General features: G+C 39.1%; 2 protein-coding genes across 2 annotated transcripts; both read right to left on the bottom strand.

Moving 5' to 3' along the window:
* Positions 1 to 5,184: 5,184 nt before the first annotated feature.
* Positions 5,185 to 14,249, bottom strand: LOC145105987 (uncharacterized). The gene is made up of 4 exons (XM_079043045.1): positions 13,667 to 14,249; positions 12,981 to 13,582; positions 11,727 to 12,296; positions 5,185 to 5,286 (listed from the first exon to the last, which is right to left on the bottom strand). The coding sequence occupies exons 1-4, from the start codon at positions 14,247 to 14,249 to the stop codon at positions 5,185 to 5,187; spliced, it is 1,857 nt and encodes a 618-aa protein (XP_078899171.1).
* Positions 14,250 to 23,068: 8,819 nt separating this feature from the next.
* LOC145105985 (uncharacterized) lies at positions 23,069 to 24,342 on the bottom strand. The gene is made up of 3 exons (XM_079043044.1): positions 24,106 to 24,342; positions 23,485 to 24,019; positions 23,069 to 23,388 (listed from the first exon to the last, which is right to left on the bottom strand). The coding sequence occupies exons 1-3, from the start codon at positions 24,340 to 24,342 to the stop codon at positions 23,069 to 23,071; spliced, it is 1,092 nt and encodes a 363-aa protein (XP_078899170.1).
* Positions 24,343 to 25,500: the final 1,158 nt, after the last annotated feature.

Here is a 25,500-nt window from a genome sequence, read left to right as displayed (position 1 = left end):
CCCTCTCTAGAGCTCAAGATTTCAAGGCTGTTCTTGAGCATCCTTCTCCAGTCTTAGATCTTCAAATCTTCAAGCACCTCCCAAGTGTTCTTGACTTGGAAACCTCTCTTCTTCCATATTCATCTCATAAAATCACTCAAGGTGAGTTCATACCCCTACATTTTCATGTTTTCTTCAAGTTTTAGGGCGGGGGGGGGGGGGAATACAAGTTAAATCACCTTAACACAACTCAAACTCATACTTCAGCTTTTCACAGAAAAGTTGAGTCCTATTCACGGACTGTTTTGACCATCTTAAACTTAATATCTTTCAAAACTGTTTAATATGAAAGTAGTTCAGGTTTATACCTTTCTAATGACTACTTGCACATCTCCATACAATTTTTCTACAATTTATGGTGATTTTTACAAAACTGTCTACCATTTTAGAAACGAATCCGGGCCAGTCTGTGAATATGAACATTTTCACACAAGTTAGAGACTTCTAAAAATCATAATAAAAATTATGAATAAACTAGACACATTTTCTAAACTCTCAGAGTTTACGGATTCAGTATTCAACTTCGTATGATTTTCTGTGACGTTTCTAATACAGTGTAGGAAAGTTAAAAACAAGTTACTTAGCTTACAATATTAACAACACTTTGTAACATGTTGAGCAGAGTGTATAACCATAAGCTTCTAAATGTTGAATGTATTTTCGTGTTAGTTTAACATCATAAACAGAATTAGACATTCATGATCAAGGTTTTCGTACACTTCAAATAAGTACAATAACTATAATAAGTATAGTTTATGGATGTTTACCATACAAACATACTACGTAGAAAGGGGATTTAATTCCACCACGGAAAAGGTTTTACACTCAATACAAACAGGTTTTTCATATACTACATGATAAACTATAATAGGTATAGTTTATGGATTTCACATCACGAATTTATTACACAAAGGGAGATTTCACTTCCACCACGGAAAAGGTTTTACATTCAAACCACACGTAAACTCGTTAACGTAAGTTGTGAGACAATTCTTCACTTGTACTCTTAGAGTACGGGTTAAAATTCCTGCAAGTTATAATCAGAGTCTCTTGTAGGGAGAGCGTGATAATTGTGTATAGATCTATATTGGGATTGACACCCCACACCTTGCTGCTAGCTACAGCAGGACCTGCAGGTCTACGGGTGACAAAAGTCATAAGATCCTGACGTCTGAAAAACGTTGTAGCAGGTTCATTCTAGTTATAGTACGGTTATAACGACTCACATAGGGAGTTAACAACATTTCAGGTTTACGGGAAAATTCTACTTTAAAAAGGGGTTTTATCTATCTAAAACTGCATACATCGTTATAAGTACGAAATACACACATACTCTCGGTCTTGGGATTTAAGACTACACGACTTTTTATAAGGAAAATATTGGATTTTTCTTGGGAATACATTACAATTACAAACACGTTATAAGTACAAAATACACACATACTCTCGGTCTTGGGATTTAAGACTACACGACTTTTTATAAGGAAAATATTGGATTTTTCTTGAAGTATACATTACATTTACAAACAAAGGTTTTCAAACTCTACATCCAAAAGCTTATGAACTCACCAACTTAATTGTTGACACTTTTTCGAAATTACTTGTATTCTCAGGAAATCAGTGAAACAGGAAATCAATAGCTTTTGAGGATGGGACGTTGAATCGTCAAACTTTTCATTTTTTTCATCATAGTGTAATTGATTTTGAAACATGTAAACTCATACTATGGTGTAACTTTTTCAATTATATTTATGATGGTTGTATTTACTTTGAGCACTATTATACTCGTTGTTGTGATATTATATATGAAGTCCACCACCACCGGACGTTTCCGTCCTCCTTGGTTTGGGGGTGTGACATTAGCCTTATTGGAAATAATTGTTTTAAATTATAATTTTCCAAAGAATTACATGAGGGGTGTATGCCATTATTTTTTGAAGCAACTTATTAACTTATTGATTTTTTTTCAAAAAGCTTACAAGTTAAAAAAAAAGTTGGGTTCGATTCTCGCATCCTTCATTCTTCTTCTAAGTGTCGTTTTTTAACTAAATGTGCACATTCAGCGTCCACATTAGCCAAAATTACACAATCAGCACTGACGTGGCGCGTTACATGTTCATGTTACCTGCAGATGACCAGAACCGGGTAAAGGGAAAAAGTACAAAAGTTAAATAAAAGCTCCGACTTTAATGAACCTAAAAGACGCCAAAGGGTAAAAGCGACAATTTCTTTAAAACTTAAGGGATTTAATGATATTATCCCTATTTCAAATAATTGTTTTGAATTATAATTTTCCAAAGAATTATTTGGGGGTGTTTGGGATTGTTTTTTCTAAACAACTTATTGACTTATTGATTTTTTTTTCAAAAAGTCTATAAGTTAAAAAAATGTTGGGTTCGATCCTTGCATCCAACATTCTTCTTCTAAGCTTCATTTTTTAACTAGGTGCACAATGAACACTAGAATGGTGTGTTGGTTGTTCATGTTACCTGCAGATGACCTAAAAATCGGGTAAAAGTGCAAATGTGCAAAAATTAAATAAAACCTTCGTGTTTAATGGACCTAAAAGACGCCAAAGTGTAAAAACAACAATTTCTTGAAAACATAAGGGCTTTTATGACATTAGCCTTTTTTAAATAATTGTTTTGAGTTATAATTTTCCAAAGAATTATTTGGGGGTGACATCAGCCCTGTTATATATATATATATATATATATATATATATATATATATATATATATATATATATATATATATATATATGTTCAAATCAGAACAAATATATAATTGAGAGCGCGAGAACAAACCTAGCCACTAGTTTTATAATAAAAATATGTGCCTCATTTTTTAATTAGACATGAGTATTTTCGTAATCATTATTTTTATGTGTTGTAAACATATCTAATTAAAGTTTTTAGATTTATCCACATCATCGATTCTTCATCAAACGTTTCATTTATTCATCCAAAATCACAAATTCATCATAAAAAACCTTCAATTTTCATCTAAAAACATTGATTCTTCATCAAACGTTCTTCAATTACTGAAATTCATCAATCGAGTCTTCATCAACATCACACAACATTCAATGATAGAAACACATCAACAGAATCATCAAATCATTCGATTTTTCTCAACCTCATTGTTCAGGTAAATAAAACATGCAAAATATAGTTTTCATCGATTTTTTTCATAATTTTTTATCTCAATCTATTTGTTTTTAATCAATTTTGATTGGATTGGGTTTGATTTATATTTTTTGTGTTTACTTCTTCAAGTTTTTCCATTGTTAATGACCTTAAATTTTATGCACTACAATTGTTTGATGAAATGCTTCAAAGAGTTTTTTCATATTTTTTTTATCTAAATCCCATGTTTTTTCATAGATATGATATGATTTGGTTTAATTTGTATTTGTTGTGTTCAATTCTTCAAGTTTGCCATCATTATTAAATTTAAGTTGTTTGTACATCAACTGTTTGATGAAATGCTCCATAGAATGTCGTTGTAATTTTTATATGTTATTCACATGTGAATTATACATAACAACTTATATTTACTTTATCCTCTCAATAAGCATATATTGATGATACAGACTTAGATCGTGTTCTCGTAACATGTCCTATATAAACATTTGTGCCTTCAGAAGTCGTGACCTGTAAGAAAACTCAGCCTCCTGTTTAGGAGACTAAGCTAGAAATCAGACACAACTAGAATGGAGAGCCAAAAATAGTTAAAACTTCAAAGCATGCTTTATTTATTGAATGGCTAGCCCTTAAATAGGTCCCACGAAAATAAAAGATAACTCCTAATAATTTAAAACTCCTAAACATATTCTAAACTAAAAACAAAGAGATAAACTTCAACAGAAAGAAAAGATAAACTAAAGACTCCTAATAGCATGTTGGATGATTTGAATCTGGATAACTACTCTTTATTCTTCCTTTTATAAACTGATGTGTATAATATTACTACACCTATTAGTTTTGCCAACTATCTACTTACTATTACGACTTAAGGCAATGTACCTTTTCGCAAATAATATAACACTAACAGTCGGGTATCGAACACAGAGAACATATTTAATTAACTAATTTAACTACTAAAAATTAATCTAAAACAAGCAAAAGTTAATTGGGTTTTTATCTGATTTTGCAAGTTCATACAAACTTAATTACTTAACTATCAAATTTAATCAATACTAAAAATACTTTTGTTTAGTTCGAATCCACTTCACCTCTATGGTTAGCTTCTTATTATGGATTATTAAAGTTGGTTACCAAATTTTATATTATTAGTAATTTAAGTCCAAATTTACTAATGTTTCACTAATTCATGTAAAACTATGTATGGTCACACACAATCAAACACATAATCAGTTATTAATTATGAATGGGCTATGTAAGATTTATTTAACAAACACAATTATGGTCATAATTTATATTCTCCAGCACAGCTAAATATAATTACTTTAATTACTTATCTAAGATTGGGTCGATCCTAGCTCTAGCAATTCAATGGTCATTAAATCACTAGGTGTCAAGTTCATGTAATTTAATAGTCACTAAGCTACACAGAACATGTATTCAAGCAATTAAAGTATCTACTATTAGCATGCTAGGTATTAACAATCAAACACAAGCACATAACCAACTATTTAAAATCCATAAATAATTCAACTAATCCATAAAGTTGAAGCTTCATCTAGCTAAACAGAAGCAACTAGATTCAACTACTCATAGCTGAAATCACACACTCAAATTTAATATATAAATTCATGATTAAATGTACCAAACTAAAGTGATGATTATAATCTTCAATCTCTAAACCTTTAATCAATTCTCCTTCCTTCAATGCTTGGACTTGGTTTTTCTGATTAAACTTCCTCCATAAATCATTTTCTAAACCCTTAAAGTCTCCAAAAAAACTCTCTAATTCGTAAGAGTGAATGAATATATATAGTTTTGGGAATTATTGTAATTCACAATATGAACAAAGATTTCACGTCACGATTTAAGATGAATCCTTATTGGGCAAGGACTCTGACTTCCCGTGCACTTATCTTCTAGAACACTCACTCCACGTCGTGTAAGCCATGACCACGTCGTGATTTGGGATTTTCGCAATAAATTTCTTCTTAATTCTTCAATCCTCCAAAGTTCCAATTCTTGTCGCTTTTGGCCCTTTATCTTCAAGAATGTCCCTTTTGGCTGCAAAATATAATTCAATCTCATAAGTACCATATATCTTTGCAAATAACCAAAATATTAATCAAAATGCATTAAAATATTGCCTAAAAATGTGTATAAATATGGAAATATCATAAACCTTGCCAAATACGGTATTATCCATATCATTACTCCCTCCCTCGGAAATGAGCTTGTCCTCAAGCTCAAAATCTGGATAAGCTTCGGCCACAGTAGAATGAGCCTCCTATGTAGCATTCTCTACACCCCCTGAAGACCACGAACCAATAACTCATGCACCCTATTAACCCAACGTGAATCCAATACCTTAGCTGGAGTGAGCAAAGTACGACCATCCAGTAATGGTGGTAATGTGGTGACTTATTCCAGTGGCTAGCCATGGTGAGCCTTAAGAAGAGAAATATGAAACACATTGTGGATGCTACTCCCTTCTGATAATTGTAGTCGGTATGTGTTGGATTAGATGTCTAAGCCCATAACTATTATTGGTATGTATTCGACCCGAGAGTAGCATGGTCCATTTGGGTTGCACTTCATCGGAACAATTTATATGGATAGTCTTTTGAGAATAGTATGTTTATGATTTATATTAATATATTATAAGTTCTAATATATAAATATGGAATCCTATTATTTAATTAGTATTGATCAAGAATTAATTTAGAATTAATTTAGTGATCAAAATGAACTAATTAAATATGGACTCTTATATATAGGATGAGTCAAGTTCATTTAGGTTGGGTGAAGCTTGCATGGATAATCCAAGGAGTTTTTAACCCATGGATCCTATGGAAATGAAAGGTCATGGGTATTAGGGTTTACATGAATGTTGTCACACCCCAAAACCGGAACGGCGGAAACGTTCGGGGGTGGAGGACGTCATGTACAGTATCACAACAATGCATAGTAGTAAACAAGCAACAACATCATCCATTGCATTAATAATATAATTTCATACAAGTGTGTTTTGTGAAGTTTATAAGACACCAAAATGTAAATAAAAAATAAGAGATGAGTCTTGAACGAGCTCCATCTTCTCAAAACCTGGCATCGGTACCTGTCTACTGATGACCTGAGAATACAAGATATTTTGAAAGAGTTTATCAACTTTAAAGCTGGTGAGTTCATAAGAATTTTAGTGTCATTGTTTGTATGAAAGTGTTTGTAAGTACTTCATGTATAAGTTTGTAAATGTTTGTAATGTTTGTAAATGTTTGTAAATGTTTGTAAATGTTTGTATCTCCTAGAAAATCCTATATTTTCTACTAAACGTAGCCTTCTACTAAACGTAGCCTTCTACCTTTTATGTGAAAAGATCACAATGTGAATGCAATGGGGAAATAATAAAGTATTGTAGTGTTGTATTATAGTAACTACTGCTGTACTTTCTACCTTAAACCAATTGACATTTAAGGTATGATGTGACCTGATTGTACCATACTATCGACTAATAACACGACGATGAAAGACGTCGGAAGAAATGACATTTGGCACCCGTAGACTTGCAAGTCCCACTGTAGCTAACAGCAAGGTGTATGATAGTCAATCCAGTATAGATCTATACGCAAATTCACGCTCTCCCTCTAGGAGATTCTGGCTACAAATTGAGCCATGACAGGTGATGTCATGCCCCGAACGACGGTCCACATTTATGATATTGTATATTTGTATATGTAATGTATGTACTAGCTGTATTGTATGTTCTCTCTATCTAGTATGTATATATGTTCTCTTAGTTTCTCATAATAGTATGTTCTCCTGTATAATGTATAGTACGTACTAGCTGTATTGTATGTTCTCTCTGTCTAGTATGTATGTATGTTCTCTTAGTTTCTCATAATAGTATGTATTGACTCATGTATGAACTGACTCTTTGTATGTTTCATTGTTCTTGTAAAAGTATTAGTAACTATCTAAACTATACCTATTATAGTTTACTAGTAATGTTGTTTGTATAAATGAACATGATTGTATACCCTTTCTACCCAAAGGTATTGAACTGAATGAAGGAACTTTTATATCTATATACATATACATGATATATAACTAAGATTCAAACGACCTTCGGACAAACAACCGATACCCTAAGTCCACAACCAAACGAGGAACAGGAAGTAAGGTGAGCTATCAGTCCTAAGTCCTTTCAATCCTACTTATATAACTATATCTATATAGATACACATTTGACAAAATATAAGTTTAAAAGAGTTTAATCAAAGTATTTAACATGTAAAAGAGTTTGTAAAATGATTTGAAGTAGTTTGTTTGATAACACAGTTTGAAAAGTAAGAAAATCCACTTGTTGGTAGTTATTAATCACATGTGATTGATATAATAACTATAATAAATCAACTTGTATTCCCCCCCCCCCCATAAAAGCATTTAAAATCATTTAAAAGTTTGATTAAGGGGTATGAACTCACCTGTAGTTAGTGGTTTGGATGAACGGATGGTACATGATGCTAAGTGTCAAGTGAAGACTTGAGCACACACACGGATCCTATTTAACATATAATGACACATATATGTATCTAATTAGTCAATTAACAACTAATTAAGCAAGTAAAGACACCCTAGGATATGGAAAACACTTTAATTCAAGTGCTAGAAGTACCAAAGGGTTGCATCTAAGGGGAGTATGGCCTCTCATTAGAGTTTAGGGCCAACATGGAGGCATCACATGAGTTTACGGCCAAGGGGTAAACCCCCATGAGTTTACGGCCGTAAACTCATGGTAATTTGTACCAAGTTGTGATATAAGGTCTTACAAGTCATTTGGAAGTGTTCTTATGTTCAATTCTAAGCCTTAGGAAGGAATGGAAGCACATATGCACTACTTATTAGTGTTTACGGCCCAAGGTGATTGCCTTGACCGTTAACACCATATGTTCTTGATTTTCTTTGATGTTAAGGTCCTATACTCTTCTTGGAAGTATTCTAGACTTGGTTCCAAGGCTTTGGAAGGGATTAGGGCTCATTTTTGCCCCTTTAATTAGGGTTTACGGCCCAAGGAGATTGGCTTGGCCGTAAACACCTTATGTTCTTGAGGAAAACTTGTTTTCAAGTCCTTGATTCAACATCTTAACTAACTAACAAGTATAGGAGGTAGCTACTTACAATATAGAAGCTTGTAAGGGTGATTACGGTCCAAGAACACTAGTGTGTGTTCTTGGTGTTCTTGGTGAATTGAAGAACACTTGAAGATCTATCAAAATGGAACGATTTCATGGATGAAATCAAAGGGTTGTATTAGATAAAGTGTTGTAATACCAAATCAAAGGAATAAATTCTTACATTTTTGGAAGATTAAGATGAAGATCTTGATGATAGTTGAGAGAGAATGGGAGTTCTTTGACTTGGAATGAAGGAAATGATGAAAAATGATGTAAACTCATGCTTAAAACATGAGTTCATGGCCATGGATGAGTTTACGGCCCAAACTCATAAAGTTTTGCCGTAAACACCTCATAATGGGGTTTAAGCTTGATTTAGGTACAATGGATTCAAGCAGATACTTCCTAACACCCGATTCTTGAATATACTAGGCTTAGAACACTCAATTAGACTCTAAACAATGATAAATGATAGCAGAAACAAGTCTGACTTTGGTTGAATTGATTGACTATACAAGATAGAAATTTCGGGTTGTCACATCATCCCCCGTTAGAGAGAATTTCGTCCCGAAATTAGAGTTTAAGCAAATAAGTAGTTACAAATAACTAAGTATAAAGATGAGGATATTTCAGTTTCAACTGGTCCTCGCGCTCCCAAGTGAATTCAGGTCCTCGCTTGGCGTTCCAGCGAACCTTCACTATCGGGATACGGCTTGTTTCGTTTGCTTGACCTCTCGGTCCATGATCTCTACAGGTTCTTCCACGAAGTTGAGGCACTCATTGATCTCGATCTCGCCGAGTGGGATACAAGAGTCTCATCGGATAGGCACTTTTTCAAGTTCGAGACGTGGAAAGTAGAATGTACGTTACTGAGTTCACGAGGTAGGTTAAGTTTGTAAGCTACAGGGCCGATTCTAGCGAGAATCTCGAAAGGCCCTACGTATCTTGGATTTAGCTTTCCACGCTTTCCCGAAGCGTATCAAGCCCTTCCAGGGTGAGACTTTCAAAAGAACTCGGTCTCCTACCTGGAATTCCAAAGGTTTCCTTCTTTTGTCTGCGTAGCTTTTCTGTCGGTCTCTAGAGGCTTTCAATCGTTCACGAATCTGAACGATGTTCTCTGTCATTTCTCAAATGATCTCCGGACCTTTGGAGCAATTTCCACTGTATCTAACTCCAGATCGTGTGTTGTATAGTTGGGTTCGAGTGTATTAAGTTGACGGAAGGCATAGGCAATGACCTTACCTCGTTGCATCAAAATCCAACCGAGCCCTGGATTTGGATGCATCGCAATAGACCACAAAGTCTTCTATTCCTTCTGGGAGGGATAGTATCGGTGCGGTGCATAAGGCTTGCTTCCGCGTTTGGAACGCTTTCTCTTGCTCCCCTTCCCAGTCAAGAGCCACACCCTTCTGGGTCGAAGTCATATGAGGCTTCGCGAATCGAGAGAAGTTCTGAAAGAACCTACGATAGTAGCCTGTAAGACCTAGAAATTTACGAATTTTTGTAGGTGTCTTCGGATCTGACAGTTCCCAATGGCCTGGATTTTGGAAGTGTCTACACGAATTCCCTCTTCACTAACAACGTGACCCAGGAATTTGACTCTTCGAATCCAAAACTCGCATTTAAGGGAACTTCGCGTAGAGCTTCTCTGATCGTAATGTTTCCTAGATCTGACGTAGATGCTTACTATGATCCTCCTTTCTACGAGAGTAGATAAGTATGTCATCCATGAAGACAATGACGAACTGATCCTAGTAAGGACGGCATACCCTATTCATTAAGTCCATCAATGCTGCAGGCGCATTGGTTAATCCGAACGGCATCACTACGAATCCGTAGTGTCCATAACGAGTTCGGAAGGCTGTCTTCGGAACATCCTCCCCTAACACTCGTAACTGGTGATACCCGGACCTTAGGTCTATTTTTGAAAAGAAGTTCGCCCCCTTGAAGTTGGTCAAACAAATCGTCTATACGAGGCAGAGGGTAATGATTTTTTTGACGGTCAGTTTGTTGAGTTCCCTGCAGTCGATGCACATACGAAACGATCCGTCTTTCTTCTTGACGAATAAGACTGGAGCTCCCCAGGGTGAGAAGCTTGGTCTTATAAAGCCCTTGCTGAGCAGTTCGTTAAGTTGACCGGACAGTTCTTGCATCTCTGCAGGTGCTAGACGATAGGGTGATTTGGCTACTGGGGTAGCCCCTGGAACTAAGTCGATTCTGAACTCGACTTGACGTTGTGGAGGTAATCCTGAAAGTTCTTCTGGAAAGATGTCGGAAAAATCCAAAAGAAATTATGATTACTCATAAAGTAAGGAAAAAGGATAGGTACTTATGTTCTATCTGAATCTCATGTCTCGGTCGGCGGGAAAGGCATTTGATTGGCTCCTAAGTTTATTCGTATAGTAGTGCGATCACTCGTATTCTCGAGCAGTCTTTGTCCTGAAGTTCATTTTAGAAGTCATAGTTGGTTCATCAATCACAGCTTCGCGTATACTAGTCTTATATAATTAAGATTGAAAAGTCCGTCGAATAAATGATTCTTCTCTAAGCTCACATCCAAACAAGGAAAAGAAGTTAAAGTGGAACCATCAATTCTAAACCTGTAGAACCTTGATTATATACCACCCTTGCGTCTACATTCCTCAGCGATAGATTAACCGTATGGGTCTTCGGATGGAACTTGACGTACTGTACGAGTGGTATTCCGGGGAGGTTTTTCGGGAAGGATACGAAACATAAGATACCCTTCGCATGAGTATCTCGGAATTCTGGAATGACGGCTTTGCTAGAAAGGCGTCTACGGGGAAAAGGATTTTCTCACGAGACTGGCATTGTGAGGATCGAATTGACTCATGTTACATGATAATGTCGGACTACTCGGAATAAAAGGCGTTAGACTAGATCATAAAGGTGTTATAAAACATAATGGTGCAACTTGACAGAGTTTCAGTACTTTAGTTTTATCTTACAAGACTGCTGCTGCGAACAAGGTATAATACAAAAAGCGAGTACACGCAGCACGAGAGTCCCTTGACTGACGGGATCTCGCAAAAGATATGACTCGAGTTGCACTAGTTTTTTCACAGCTTTTACAAAACATATAACAATCGCGTGACATGGTTGGCCAAAATAATCCACATTCAAGAACCTTTCTCAAAGTTCGGCTAGGTCCGAAGTGTCCCCCACAAGCAAATTCATGACAAAATTGTAAAATGGATTGATGCTCTTGTTGGGGTACACATCGCCTAATGATTTGATCAGGACAATGTTTCCACAAATAAGGCTCATCCCACACATAGTATTTTGCATCACTTTTGAGCTTGTCTTTTTGAGCACGTGAGAATGTGTCGGGATACCTTTTTGTGACCAAAAATTTAACGATATCAGCATACCAAGGAGTAGATTGAATAAGGGAAAAGAGATGGTCATCCGGAAACTCGTCCTGCAAGGGGAGAGGAGTTTCATTTGAAGTGATCCGGCTTAAGTGGTCGGCAACAAGGTTCTCACATCCACTTTTGTCCCGGATTTCCAAATCAAATTCTTGCAATAATAAGATCCACCGGATGAGTCTTGGCTTTGCATCTTTCTTTGTCATCAAGTACTTGAGAGCCGCATGATCCGAATATACTATAACTTTGGTGCCAAGTAGATATTGCCGAAACTTCTCCAAAGCGAACACTATGGCCAATAGCTCCTTCTCCATGGTAGAGTAGTTGCTTTGAGCATTGTCTAGTGTCCTTGATGCATAGTAAATCACATGGGAGGCTCTTCCATTCTTTTGACCCAAAACGGCGCCGATAGCATAATTGCTTGCATCACACATGATCTCGAAAGGGAGATCCCAATTTGGTGCTTGTATGATGGGGACGGATGTAAGCAATTCCTTGAGCTTGTCGAAAGCTTTTTTGCACGCCTCATTGAACTCGAAATCGGCCTCCTTTTGCAAGAGTTGGCACATTGGTCTTGTTATCTTTGAAAAGTCCTTGATGAATCATCGGTAGAAACCTGCATGGCCCAAAAAAGAACGAACTTCCCGAACACAAGTCGGGTAAGGTAAGCTTTGAATAACATCGATCTTGGCCTTATCTACCTCAATTCCTTTTTCAAGCACAATGTGACCCAAAATGAGACCTTGACTCACCATGAAATGACATTTCTCAAAGTTTAAAACCAAATTTGTTTCAATGCATCTTTTCAAAATTTTGGTGAGATTGGTCAAACATTCTTTAAACGAGTTCCCATATACCGTAAAGTCATCCATAAAAATCTCAATTATGTTTTCGACATATTCGGAAAAGATACTAACCATGCAACATTGGAAAGTGGCCGGGGCGTTACACAATCCAAATGGCATTCTCCGGTATGCGAAAGTGCCAAATGGACATGTAAATGTTGTCTTTTCTTGGTCTTCCGGTGCCACCGGGATGTGGTGAAAACCGGAGTACCCGTCTAGACAACAATAGTGAGATTTCCCGGCCAACCTTTATAACATTTGGTCGATGAAAGGCAATGGAAAATGATATTTTCTTGTGCTTGCATTGAGTTTGCGGTAGTCAATACATACTCTCCACCCGTTTTGCACGCGGGTGGGGACCATCATACCTTTGTTGTTCTCGACTACCGTGATTCCCGTCTTCTTGGGAACGACTTGCACCGGGCTCACCCATTTGCTATCCGAGATTGGATAGATCATCCCCGCATCAAGTAGCTTCAAAATCTCTTTCTTTACAACTTCCATCATAGGCGGGTTCAATCTTCTTTGCGCATCCCGACTCGGCTTGCATTCATCATCCATCAAGATCTTGTGCATACAAGTGGAGGGGCTCAATCCCTTGATATCCGCAATCGTCCAACCTATGGCTTCCTTGTGTTCCTTCAACACCTTGAGGAGTTGCCCTTCTTCAAATTCGGTTAAGTGAGTTGAAATGATAACCGGGAGGGTTTCATTCTTTCCCAAGTAGGCATACTTCAAATGTTGAGGTAGGACCTTCAATTCCAATTCGGGTGGTTGAACAAGGGATGGAGGCAATTTTGTATGAGTTGGGCGCAATTCAATTTGTTTGACATCTAATCTTGTGGATTTCTTCATCTCCATTTTATTTACCAACTTCTCAACTTCCGGATCCAAAGAATAAAGCTTTAATTGCTCGGCTAGCTTCCCACAATCGAATCCTTTGCTTAAGATCATCTCCAACATATCACCGTTAGATAACTCAAACAATTCTTGAGTAATTGGCTCAACAACATCAACAAAGTACAAAGACGAAACATCACTAGGATATCTCATGGCATCATAAATATTAATACTTATTGTTTCACCATCAAACTCCATTGTCAAACTTCCCGCATACACATCGATCTTCGTCCTAGCCGTCTTCAAAAACGGTCTCCCAAGCAAGATTAGAGCCGATTTAGAGGACACTTGCTCATCTAGATCAATCACATAGAAATCCGCCGGGAAGACCAATTGGTTCACTTGCACTAGGACATCTTCCAAAACACCTCTAGGAAAGACACTTGATTTATTCGCAAGAGAGATTATGACACCGGTTTCACTTAAGGGTCCAACATTTAATGATTCATACACCGAATATGGCATGACATTGATAGAGGCACCAAGATCAAGCATAGCACTACTAAAAGTGACATCTCCAATCTTGCAAGGAACCGTGAACATTCCGGGATCTTTGCATTTGGGTGGAAGTTTCCTTTGTAAAACCGCGGATGCATTTTCATTCATCAAAATTTTCTCATTCCCCTTCAACTTCCTCTTGTTGGTACAAAGTTCTTTCAAAAACTTTGCATATCTCAGGATTTGCTTGATTGCATCAAGTAGAGGGATGTTTACTTCCACCTTTCGAAAGGTGTCCAAAATCTCTTTCTCCTCCATGTTCTTTTTCGAAGTCGCAAGTCGGGAGGATTTTGTTGTAGAGGTGGTGTTTTGGGAATTTCTTGGCGAGGGTCGGGACTAGAATCGGGTTCTGTATCACTTGATGAAGCGGGTTCAACCTCTGGATCCCCGTGAGGATTAGAAGTTTGACCACGTTCAATTCGTTTTTCCTTCGCCAAACGCCTTGCTTCTTTTCCAATTTCTGGGTTGTAAATCAAGTCACCTGTACGCTGAGATCTGGGCATAGAGAAACAAATTGATTAAAAATAAACCAGTCCCCAACAACGGCGCCAAAATTTGGTGGTTGTCGAGGCCAACAAAAATAAATAACCCTAAATCTTTTACACTAAAATAGTGTATAGTGGTAAAGGGGTCGATCCACAGAGATTGGTTCAATTTATGACTCTATGGAAAATCTTTTTGCAACAGTACTTGTAAAATGACAATGAAATAAAAATGGGGGTTTTGATATTTTTGAAATACTTAAACGAAAACTAGAATTAAACTAGAACTTAAATGAACAATTTGGCAAAAATAAGAATTTGATGTGAAATCAATAAGAGAAAGATGGTTGACTTAAGGTTTCCTCACTTTAACTTTTGATGAACATATCATTAGAATCCAATGGTGCAATACTTGATTTAAATCCTCAATTTAGCTATAGTAATCCAAGAAGCTTGAGATTACCTAGACTTTTCTTAGTTGTTAAAATGGTTAGAGAAGCTCATAACAATTTCCTTAGTCAAAGTCACAATTTCCATTAAGCATGTAATTAGTGAAAGTCAACTAGCATTAAGAACCAAAAAGTCACCAAATCCAAGAGGGGTCAAATGCTTTCACCACCATGTTGGAGGAAATGTTTTTATGATCGTGTGAAGCAAAAACAACACAAAAATCATTTGTTGCTTGCTAATTTGAGGATCCTTTACTTAATCAAGAAATTAGCCAACTAATCACCACAAACATATTTAAACTCATGAACTAAAACATACAAGTAGTGATAAGATGTTAAAACACAAAACTTTCCCATAAAGATTTAAGAACATGTTCATGGATTCTTCAACATTCAACAAAAGTTCAAAGGATTCAACAAAAGTCAACCAATATTAGTTTAGCCAAGCATGGCTAAACTCAAAGAAATAAAGTTAGAGAAGATTGTACCAAACATTTTACAATAATCAAGAGGTGAAATGGTGAAGTTCTTGAGGGTTCTTGGCCTTCAAAATGCTCCCAAACTCTAGAGAGAAAGCCTCCAAATCGGATGTCAAAGATAAGGCTAGAAGAGGCACACCAACCTTCCCAATATAGAGCTCTAAACAAAATCCCGAATTTGCCCTTCTCAGGCATCCACGCGGGTCGCGGGGAATCTTACGCGGGCCGCATGACTATGACGGAGTTTTTGGGCTTCTTCAAGATTTGGGCTCCCACAGCTTAACCATTGGCCCAGTTCGAGTCTAATCAGCTTCTAGCCTATTTTTCTTCAATATTTCTTTAATTTGAGCCCAATTTGCCTCTCCACATCACTCAAAGCTTCCGCAAACTCCTAAACATCGATCATGCACACTCAAGAATTCTCCAGGGCTTTTCAAATTTAAAGTTTAATTCTTCCAACCCTTCAAATAATTGACAATCCCACTCCATGCATCACCTCTATAGCCATCAAGCCTAAAATCCTCATTGTCCTCCAAGTCCAATTGCTTTCCAAAAGATCCCGCTCCGCTAGTCTACTTAAAATCTGCAATTAAGCTCACGAAACTCGAAAGAACCCGAAAGTGGTCATAAAATAACAAAAAGGAAAATATGTATGGAAATTATCTAAATTGAGAATGAAATATGCTAAAATAAACTATAAAAAGAAGTAAATAAAATGAAGCTATCAAATCACCCCAAGCTTAAACCTTACTTGTCCTCAAGTATGACAAGACTAAAATGAACTCGGGATGAACTATCCTAGGGAAAATAAAAAGAATGGATAGAACCGCGGAACCTGATCACCGTTAGTCAACATGGTCAGAATTGATCTTGCTATTACCTCACGAATTTTTCATCCGATGACAATGGGACCATAAACCACATCCAGGACAACTCCTTTAGGTGAGTAAGGAGGGATGAGCAGTCGCAGCCCAATGGAACATGCATACAATGAAGAACATATGTAGTAGGGAGAAAGCAGCTGGATGGGCTCGTGTGGAGCTCTTCTTTTAAGTGTACACTCTTATCACGAAAGTTGTGTGATCTCACGTCTGCCGGCCTCTCTCAAGTGTGATTGGGTTTCATCGCTCGGGCACCGCTGTAGGAATCAGTTCACTTAGTGTTGGCCCAAACCTCCCGTAGTATCCGACTCAACAGTCTCTCTAACATCATCAATTTGCGAAAAAACAACAACTCGATCTATATACAATAAGACAATCCTAAATAAATGAATATTAAACGCTGGGTGACCAAAATGTAGGAAAATTTGTTCAATAACTGAACCGGTCACCTATTTAAGATAGTTGCAGCTGGAAATTCGCATGCTATTCTTTTTCTCTTTTTTTTTGTTTTGTTTTGTTTTGTTTTTTTTTTTGTTAAAACACATGAAGGTAATGTATTAACAATCGAAATTTTAACAAGAAAACCCTTTGACTCAAAATTTGGTTCCCAAAAGTGTGTAAGTGGAACCGAAAGGGTAGTAATATAATCCGAATGGTCTAAGTGTGAAAATGACCATGTGTGGAGCATAAAGATGTAATGTAAGCTCCTTTTCAAACTTGCAATTTTTCAAAAGTAATGAAAATGTCCATATGCGGACTAAAAGACTCTCTAAGATCCTAAGAAAATCGCAAAAAGATATGGTGATGTAAAGAGACCGGATATGGATTCTACTCGGGGACAAGCACCAGTGCTTCATCTTAACGGTTCAAACATGATCAAGTGTGATCCTCTCAGCGGTAGTGACCGCAAGGCTAAGAACATCCATTGCTATAGTATATCCTACAGTTGTTAGTATTGCATGTATAATTCTTCATGAAAACTACCTGGCCATGATCACTTACCCCTATAAGCTTCCAGCACCTGATCCCAAGTATGAAGTCCCAAACTGCAGCTAGTGGTCCCGGTTCGATGGGTGAGATAGCAACAAGATCCTGGACCAATAATGATACAATAACTATGAACCTGTTCCATGACATCCAAGGGGGGGGGGGAGAATAAACAAACAACAAAAATGCATGAATGTTAATGCCCTAAGCTAAATGTTATGCAAAAATATAAAAGGTGAAAAAGAAGAAAATAAAATCTTTTTGGAATTTTATATAAATAAATAAATAATATGAATGAAAATTAGCTTAAAACTAAAATGTTATGCGACCTAGTTAAAAAAATGCATGAAAAAGTAAAAGAAAAGGGAAATGCCCCACCCCACGCTTAAGAATAAGCATTGTCCTCAATGCTTAAGGAAAGGGCGGAAATGACCTAAATCGGAGGGTCAGGCGGCGGGAAATGCCCGTGGCGATAGTGGTAGTCCCACATATCCTAGACCTGGCGGGAAGTGGGAGGGAAGGACTGCTCCAATCGATCAACACGGGTCACCACATCTTGGATGGCTCTCGTGTTCTCTTGCGTTTGGGTGTCGATGCGCTGCACCGTGGAGAACATTGTGGCGAATTGGTCAAAGAACGTAGGGGGGAAATATGGTGGGACTTCGTGTCTCCCCTGCTGCTGTGGCTGATATTGAGGCTCGGCAAAATGCTGTGGAGGCTGAAACTGGTCATCTTCATCATCTATAGGAGGAGGGTAGTCGGATGGAATGATCCATTGATCGGGGTCGGTTGGTTCGAAACTCCCTATATACTCGTGGGGAAGAATGAGGTATGGTTGGTTGTCAAGAATCCACATGGGACCAACGACCGAATCCTGGACGAGTTGCATTCGGCGAAGTGCGTGGCCGTCAAGGCTAGAAGGGCCGGAAGCCTTCTCGAATGGAAGAGTGGAGAGATAAAGTTGAAGCGGTGGCCGAGATGCAATGAGGGTGATCAATCCCCCAATGAAAATGTCTCCTTTGTCCATAGTTGTGAGGTTGTAACATTTGGTGAAGAAAAAGGAGGCAAAATCCGGCCGCGGACCGTTCTCACGAGTCATGCACCAAAGAAAAAATAATTCCGCCTTTGAAATTTTTCCCACTTCGGAGCGGGCAAAAATGGTGCATGTGAGTACTCGATGCGCTAGGCGCAAACATGGGTGAATTATGGAGGAGGCCTTTGATGAAGACGATGAGTATTGTGGCTCGGTGGTAATTTGCTGCCAAAAGTGATGCTCATTGAAGTTTTCGGGCCATGGGTCTTGTTGGTGATATAGATTGTCCACTGGAGTGCCCATCAGGGCGTTCACCACCCGATATGGTAGGGATCGTTTCTCGCCGAGCATTTGGAAGGTGACGGTTTCGCCTGCCTCTCCGGGATTGAATGTGGTAAGAAATTCCAAGGTTGGTTCAACATAGGTGGCGGCACGGTTATAGAGGAATTGGCCCCACCCAATATTGTTAAATAACGCTTGGACTCCATCGAGTACCCCAAGACTAGCAAAAGATTCCCTATGGAGGAATTTTGTTGACTTGACTTGACGTTTGTGGAAACGAGAAAATCATATGTTTTTCGGTCCTCACGATTCAACAAACGAAACGGGGGATCCTTGGATTTTCCTTTTGATCCACCTTTAGAGGAAGTAGCTCCCGTCCCCGTTTTGGCACGTTTAGACATTTACTCGGGACAAAATTTTACCAATAATAGCTTTCAAGCCACACCAAAGGCACACAATTCCAACAACCAATGGGAAATTGGGATGTAAATAATCAAGTTGAAGGAATGAAATTACCCAATTTCTTAGACCCGGAACGAATGGTGGAAGCGGAATTAGAGCCACCGAAGATATTCTCCAAGACACACCCCAAGCTTATGATTTTGCTTCGTATTTGACGCTTTAATCGCTAAAACAACCCCACAAACGAGTTTCAAGATGACTTTCCGGCGACTAGAGTGGCGGCACCCAAATTGGTCGGAAAATTTTCGTGAGTTTTTGGGAAAAGATGGGTATGGTTAGAAAGCCCTTGATGAGAGAAACAAAACCCCGTGCTCAGAATCTCCAATGGTGGCCGGAGTTGGCCGGAAAATGCGAAAGAAGGTGGTGGTGGGAGGTGGTGGCGCCCGGAATTCCGGCAACAGATCGGACCGGAATTTGGGTGGGGTTTGTAGATGATGAAAAATGGTGAAGAATGGCAATGGTTTCACGAGATTCTGACCGGTAGAACTCCGGGAAAATAGATTTTTGTGAGAAGTGGGTTATGGTGTTCTTGAGCTTCTAGAGAGAAAATGGTGGAATTTGTTAGGTTAGAATGAAGAAGATGAGTGCTGGAGATGTTTAATCCATGGTCAAGAAAGGTCAAACCCGGTCAATGTTGGTCAACTCATTAAACCCCTTGGTCAACAAAAGTCAAAGCAGTCAACAGCTCAAAAGAATCAGTCAATCGACCAACACGCGGGCAGGCCGCGGGCCGCGTGCTGGCCGCGTCTACTTGCTAGAAAAACCTTATCGCTTCTGTCCTTTGCGCGGGTGATGCTCGGGCCGCAGGCTGGCCGCGGGAACTAAATGGTCCAAAAAAATTTCTAAGTGCTCGAACACCCACGCTGGCAAGGCGTGGGCCGCGGGCTGGCCGCGGGTACTGAATGACAATTGGAGCTTTAAGCTACGCGGGCCGCGCAAACATTAAGCTTCCAAGCAACGCGGGCCGCGGGGCATTCCTGCACTTCAAAAAATGAGATTTTTCCAAAAACTTGATTTTTTTTTTGCTCAAAATGATCCCCGTAAGGCCCGGTTTCAAAATTTTGACAAAAGTTGGAATAAAACGGGGAATGAATGGTGAAACCTTTCAAAAATTTATTTTTCAAAATCCCAAAAACGCTTTGTAAAACGATTTATTTGAATTTAAAAAAGGTGAAAACACATTGCTTTCCAAAAATGCCCTTCTTTAACGTCTTTGGCGAGACGTCTTCCTGGCTTGCTTCAACACATCGGGACATCCAAATGGATGATTTCAAGAGTATTAGCACTGAAACCTTCATAGAATGGCTTCAACCGGTGCCCATTGACTTTGAAAATTTGTCCCGTCTTTTCGCTTTGAATTTCTACCGCCCCATGGTCAAAGGTCTTTATCACAACAAAAGGTCCAATCCATCTTGACCTTAGCTTGCCTGGAAATAACTTCAATCGTGAATGGTATAGTAAGACCCTATGCCCCGGTTCAAAATGCTTCCGGGCGATGGACTTGTCGTGGAAGAGCTTCGTCTTCTCCTTATAAATCCTTGTGTTTTCATAGGAGTTGTTTCTCAATTCTTCCAGCTCTTGGAGTTGAAGCTTCCTATGTCTCCCCGCCTCATCAATATTGTAATTACATTGCTTGACCGCCCAAAATGCACGGTGCTCTAATTCGACGGGTAGATGACATGACTTTCTGAAAACCAACCTAAAGGGTGACATTCCTATCGGGGTCTTGTAAGCGGTCCGATAGGCCCATAAGGCATCATCAAGCCTTAAACTCCAATCTTTCCTTGTCGGATTCACTGTTTTCTCTAAAATACTCTTCACCTCACGATTTGAGACTTCCGCTTGACCGTTCGTTTGAGGGTGGTAGGCGGTAGAGACACGATGGGTCACGTTGTACTTTTTCAGCAAGGCCTCCATCATCTTATTGTAAAAATGCGTCCCTCGATCACTAATCAAAGCCCTAGGCACACCAAACCTCACGAAGACATTAGATTTTAAAAAGTCGATAACTGTTTTGGCATCATCCGATCTTGTGGCTTTGGCTTCAACCCACTTAGAAACATAGTCAACCGCGAGCAAGATGTAAACGTTGCCAAACAAGACGGGAAATGGGCCCATAAAATCAATCCCCCATACGTCAAAATTTTCACAAACAAGGATTGGATTTTGTGGCATTTGATTTTTTTGTGAAATGTTTCCCGTCCTTTGGCACCGTTCACAGCTTTTACAAAACATATAACAATCGCGTGACATGGTTGGCCAAAATAATCCACATTCAAGAACCTTTCTCAAAGTTCGGCTAGGTCCGAAGTGTCCCCCACAAGCAAATTCATGACAAAATTGTAAAATGGATTGATGCTCGTGTTGGGGTACACATCGCCTAATGATTTGATCGGGACAATGTTTCCACAAATAAGGCTCATCCCACACATAGTATTTTGCATCACTTTTGAGCTTGTCTTTTTGAGCACGTGAGAATGTGTCGGGATACCTTTTGGTGACCAAAAAGTTAACGATATCAGCATACCAAGGAGTAGATTGAATAAGGGAAAAGAGATGCTCATCCGGAAACTCGTCCCGCAAAGGGAGAGGAGTTTCATTTGAAGTGGTCGGCAACAAGGTTCTCACATCCACTTTTGTCCCGGATTTCCAAATCAAATTCTTGCAATAATAAGATCCACCGGATGAGTCTTGGCTTTGCATCTTTCTTTGTCATCAAGTACTTGAGAGCCGCATGATCCGAATATACTATAACTTTGGTGCCAAGTAGATATTGCCGAAACTTCTCCAAAGCGAACACTATGGCCAATAGCTCCTTCTCCGTGGTAGAGTAGTTGCTTTGAGCATTGTCTAGTGTCCTTGATGCATAGTAAATCACATGGGAGGCTCTTCCATTCTTTTGACCCAAAACGGCGCCGATAGCATAATTGCTTGCATCACACATGATCTCGAAAGGGAGATCCCAATTTGGTGCTTGTATGATGGGGGCGGATGTAAGCAATTCCTTGAGCTTGTCGAAAGCTTTTTTGCACGCCTCATTGAACTCGAAATCGGCCTCCTTTTGCAAGAGTTGGCACATTGGTCTTGTTATCTTTGAAAAGTCCTTGATGAATCATCGGTAGAAACCTGCATGGCCCAAAAAAGAACGAACTTCCCGAACACAAGTCGGGTAAGGTAAGCTTTGAATAACATCGATCTTGGCCTTATCTACCTCAATTCCTTTTTCAAACACAATGTGACCCAAAATGAGACCTTGACTCACCATGAAATGACATTTCTCAAAGTTTAAAACCAAATTTGTTTCAATGCATCTTTTCAAAATTTTGGTGAGATTGGTCAAACATTCTTTAAACGAGTTCCCATATACCGTAAAGTCATCCATAAAAATCTCAATTATGTTTTCGACATATTCGGAAAAGATACTAACCATGCAACATTGGAAAGTGGTCGGGGCGTTACACAATCCAAATGGCATTCTCCGGTATGCGAAAGTGCCAAATGGACATGTAAATGTTGTCTTTTCTTGGTCTTCCGGTGCCACCGGGATGTGGTGAAAACCGGAGTACCCGTCTAGACAACAATAGTGAGATTTTCCGGCCAACCTTTCTAACATTTGGTCGATGAAAGGCAATGGAAAATGATCTTTTCTTGTGCTTGCATTGAGTTTGCGGTAGTCAATACATACTCTCCACCCGTTTTGCACGCGGGTGGGGACCATCATACCTTTGTTGTTCTCGACTACCGTGATTCCTGTCTTCTTGGGAACGACTTGCACCGGGCTCACCCATTTGCTATCCGAGATTGGATAGATCATCCCCGCATCAAGTAGCTTCAAAATCTCTTTCTTTACAACTTCCATCATAGGCGGGTTCAATCTTCTTTGCGCATCCCGACTCGTCTTGCATTCATCATCCATCAAGATCTTGTGCATACAAGTGAAGGGGCTCAATCCCTTGATATCCGCAATCGTCCAACCCATGGCTTCCTTGTGTTCCTTCAACACCTTGAGGAGTTGCTCTTCTTCAAATTCGGTTGTGAGTTGAAATGATAACCGGGAGGGTTTCATTCTTTCCCAAGTAGGCATACTTCAAATGTTGAGGTAGGACCTTCAATTCCAATTCGGGTGGTTGAACAAGGGATGGAGGCAATTTTGTATGAGTTGGGGGCAATTCAATTTGTTTGACATCTAATCTTGTGGATTTCTTCATCTCCATTTTATTTACCAACTTCTCAACTTCCGGATCCAAAGAATAAAGCTTTAATTGCTCGGCTAGCTTCCCACAATCGAATCCTTTGCTTAAGATCATCTCCAACATATCACCGTTAGATAACTCAAACAATTCTTGAGTAATTGGCTCAACAACATCAACAAAGTACAAAGACGAAACATCACTAGGATATCTCATGGCATCATAAATATTAAAACTTATTGTTTCACCATCAAACTCCATTGTCAAACTTCCCGCATACACATCGATCTTCATCCTAGCCGTCTTCAAAAACGGTCTCCCAAGCAAGATTAGAGCCGATTTAGAGGACACTTGCTCATCTAGATCAATCACATAGAAATCCGCCGGGAAGACCAATTGGTTCACTTGCACTAGGACATCTTCCAAAACACCTCTAGGAAAGACACTTGATTTATTCGCAAGAGAGATTATGACACCGGTTTCACTTAAGGGTCCGACATTTAATGATTCATACACCGAATATGGCATGACATTGATAGAGGCACCAAGATCAAGCATAGCACTACTAAAAGTGACATCTCCAATCTTGCAAGGAACCGTGAACATTCCGGGATCTTTGCATTTGGGTGGAAGTTTCCTTTGTAAAACCGCGGATGCATTTTCATTCATCAAAATTTTCTCATTCCCCTTCAACTTCCTCTTGTTGGTACAAAGTTCTTTCAAAAACTTTGCATATCTCGGGATTTTCTTGATTGCATCAAGTAGAGGGATGTTTACTTCCACCTTTCGAAAGGTGTCCAAAATCTCTTTCTCCTCCATGTTCTTTTTCGAAGTCGCAAGAATGGCGGTTGAGTGGCTATGGGTGTTACTAGAGGGGTAGTCTTCTTTGGAACTCCGACTTGTGCATTGTTCTTGACTATAGGTTCTTCAACAGGAATAACTTCTATTTCTTCCTCTTCATCTCTTGGCTTCTTCTTTGAACTACTCTCTCCGGCTTGTTTGCCACTTCTCAAGGTCACCACATTGACATTTGGGTTCTTTTCGGTTTGAAAAGGCAATTTCCCACGGGACTCCAACTTGCTTATGGATGTAACTATATCTCCCATTTGTGCTTCAAGGTTGGAGATACTAGTTCTTGTCTCTTTTTGGAATTGTTGGGTACTAGTGGCTAAGGATTTGACAATGTCTTCAAGAGACATCCCGGAGCTACTTGGTTGGGATTGAGGAGGTTGTTGGTGATGTGGAGGGTGTGGTTTGGATTGATAGTGTGGTTGTGGACGTTGGTAGTGAGGTTGTGGTGGTGGATAGGAAGGTCTAACCAATGCATTTTGAGGTAATGGTCTTGGGTTGTAGCTCATGTTGGGATTTGGCTTCCAACTTGAATTGTAAGCATTTTGGTAACCGGATGGCTTGTTGTGGTAATTTTGAAACTCTCCCGTGGCATTTACATGTTCCGCATCTTCTTGAAGAATGGGACACATATCCGTAGGATGTCCCATTGTTGCACATATCCCACAAACCATCACTTGTGGAGTTTGTCCCATGGCTAGCGTTTGGACAACGGAGGTTAGATCTTTGATTTGAGACTCAAGATTTGATGTTCCCACTTCGTTGACTTTGTGTTGTGTATCTCTTTTCATGTCTTGGCGCGGGCCAAAATGTTGAGAATTCGCGGCTATGGTGTTGAAAAGTTGTCTTGTTTGTTGTGGAGTTTTACTAAAGACATCACCACCACTTGAGGCATCAACTAGTCTTCTCTCCATTGGCAACAATCCCTCATAGAAGTGTTGAATGAGGAGTTGTTCCAGAATTTGGTGTTGTGGGCAACTATAGCACAAATTGTTGAACCTCTCCCAATAATCATGAAAAGTCTCATTTTGACCTTGGCGGATTCCACAAATCTCATTTCTAAGACTTGAGACTCTTGAAGCGGGATAGAACTTGTCAAGAAAAGATCTTGCCATGTCGGTCCATGAGCTGATTGACCCTGGGGGAAGATAGAATAACCAATCTTTTGCTCTATCAGCCAATGAAAAGGGGAATGCCCTTAGCTTGAGTTGGTCATCGGTTGACCCTTGTGGCTTCATACTAGTGCAAATAATGTGGAACATCTTCAAGTGCTTATGCGGGTCTTCGTTCTCCAATCCATGAAAAGTCGGGAGGTGATGGACTAAACTTGACTTCAATTCCGAACCTCCTTCCAAAACCGGGTAATTGATGCCGGTTGGAGTTTGTGTAACATCGGTTTCCATCATTTGCCTCAA

This window comes from Lactuca virosa, chromosome 4, assembly GCF_052849685.1.
Source record: "Lactuca virosa cultivar CGN04683 chromosome 4, Lactuca_virosa_CGN04683_v6, whole genome shotgun sequence".
Lineage (NCBI taxonomy): Eukaryota > Viridiplantae > Streptophyta > Magnoliopsida > Asterales > Asteraceae > Lactuca > Lactuca virosa.
Note: the sequence above shows the minus strand (reverse complement) of the source record. Positions and strands in the feature narration are given on the sequence as shown.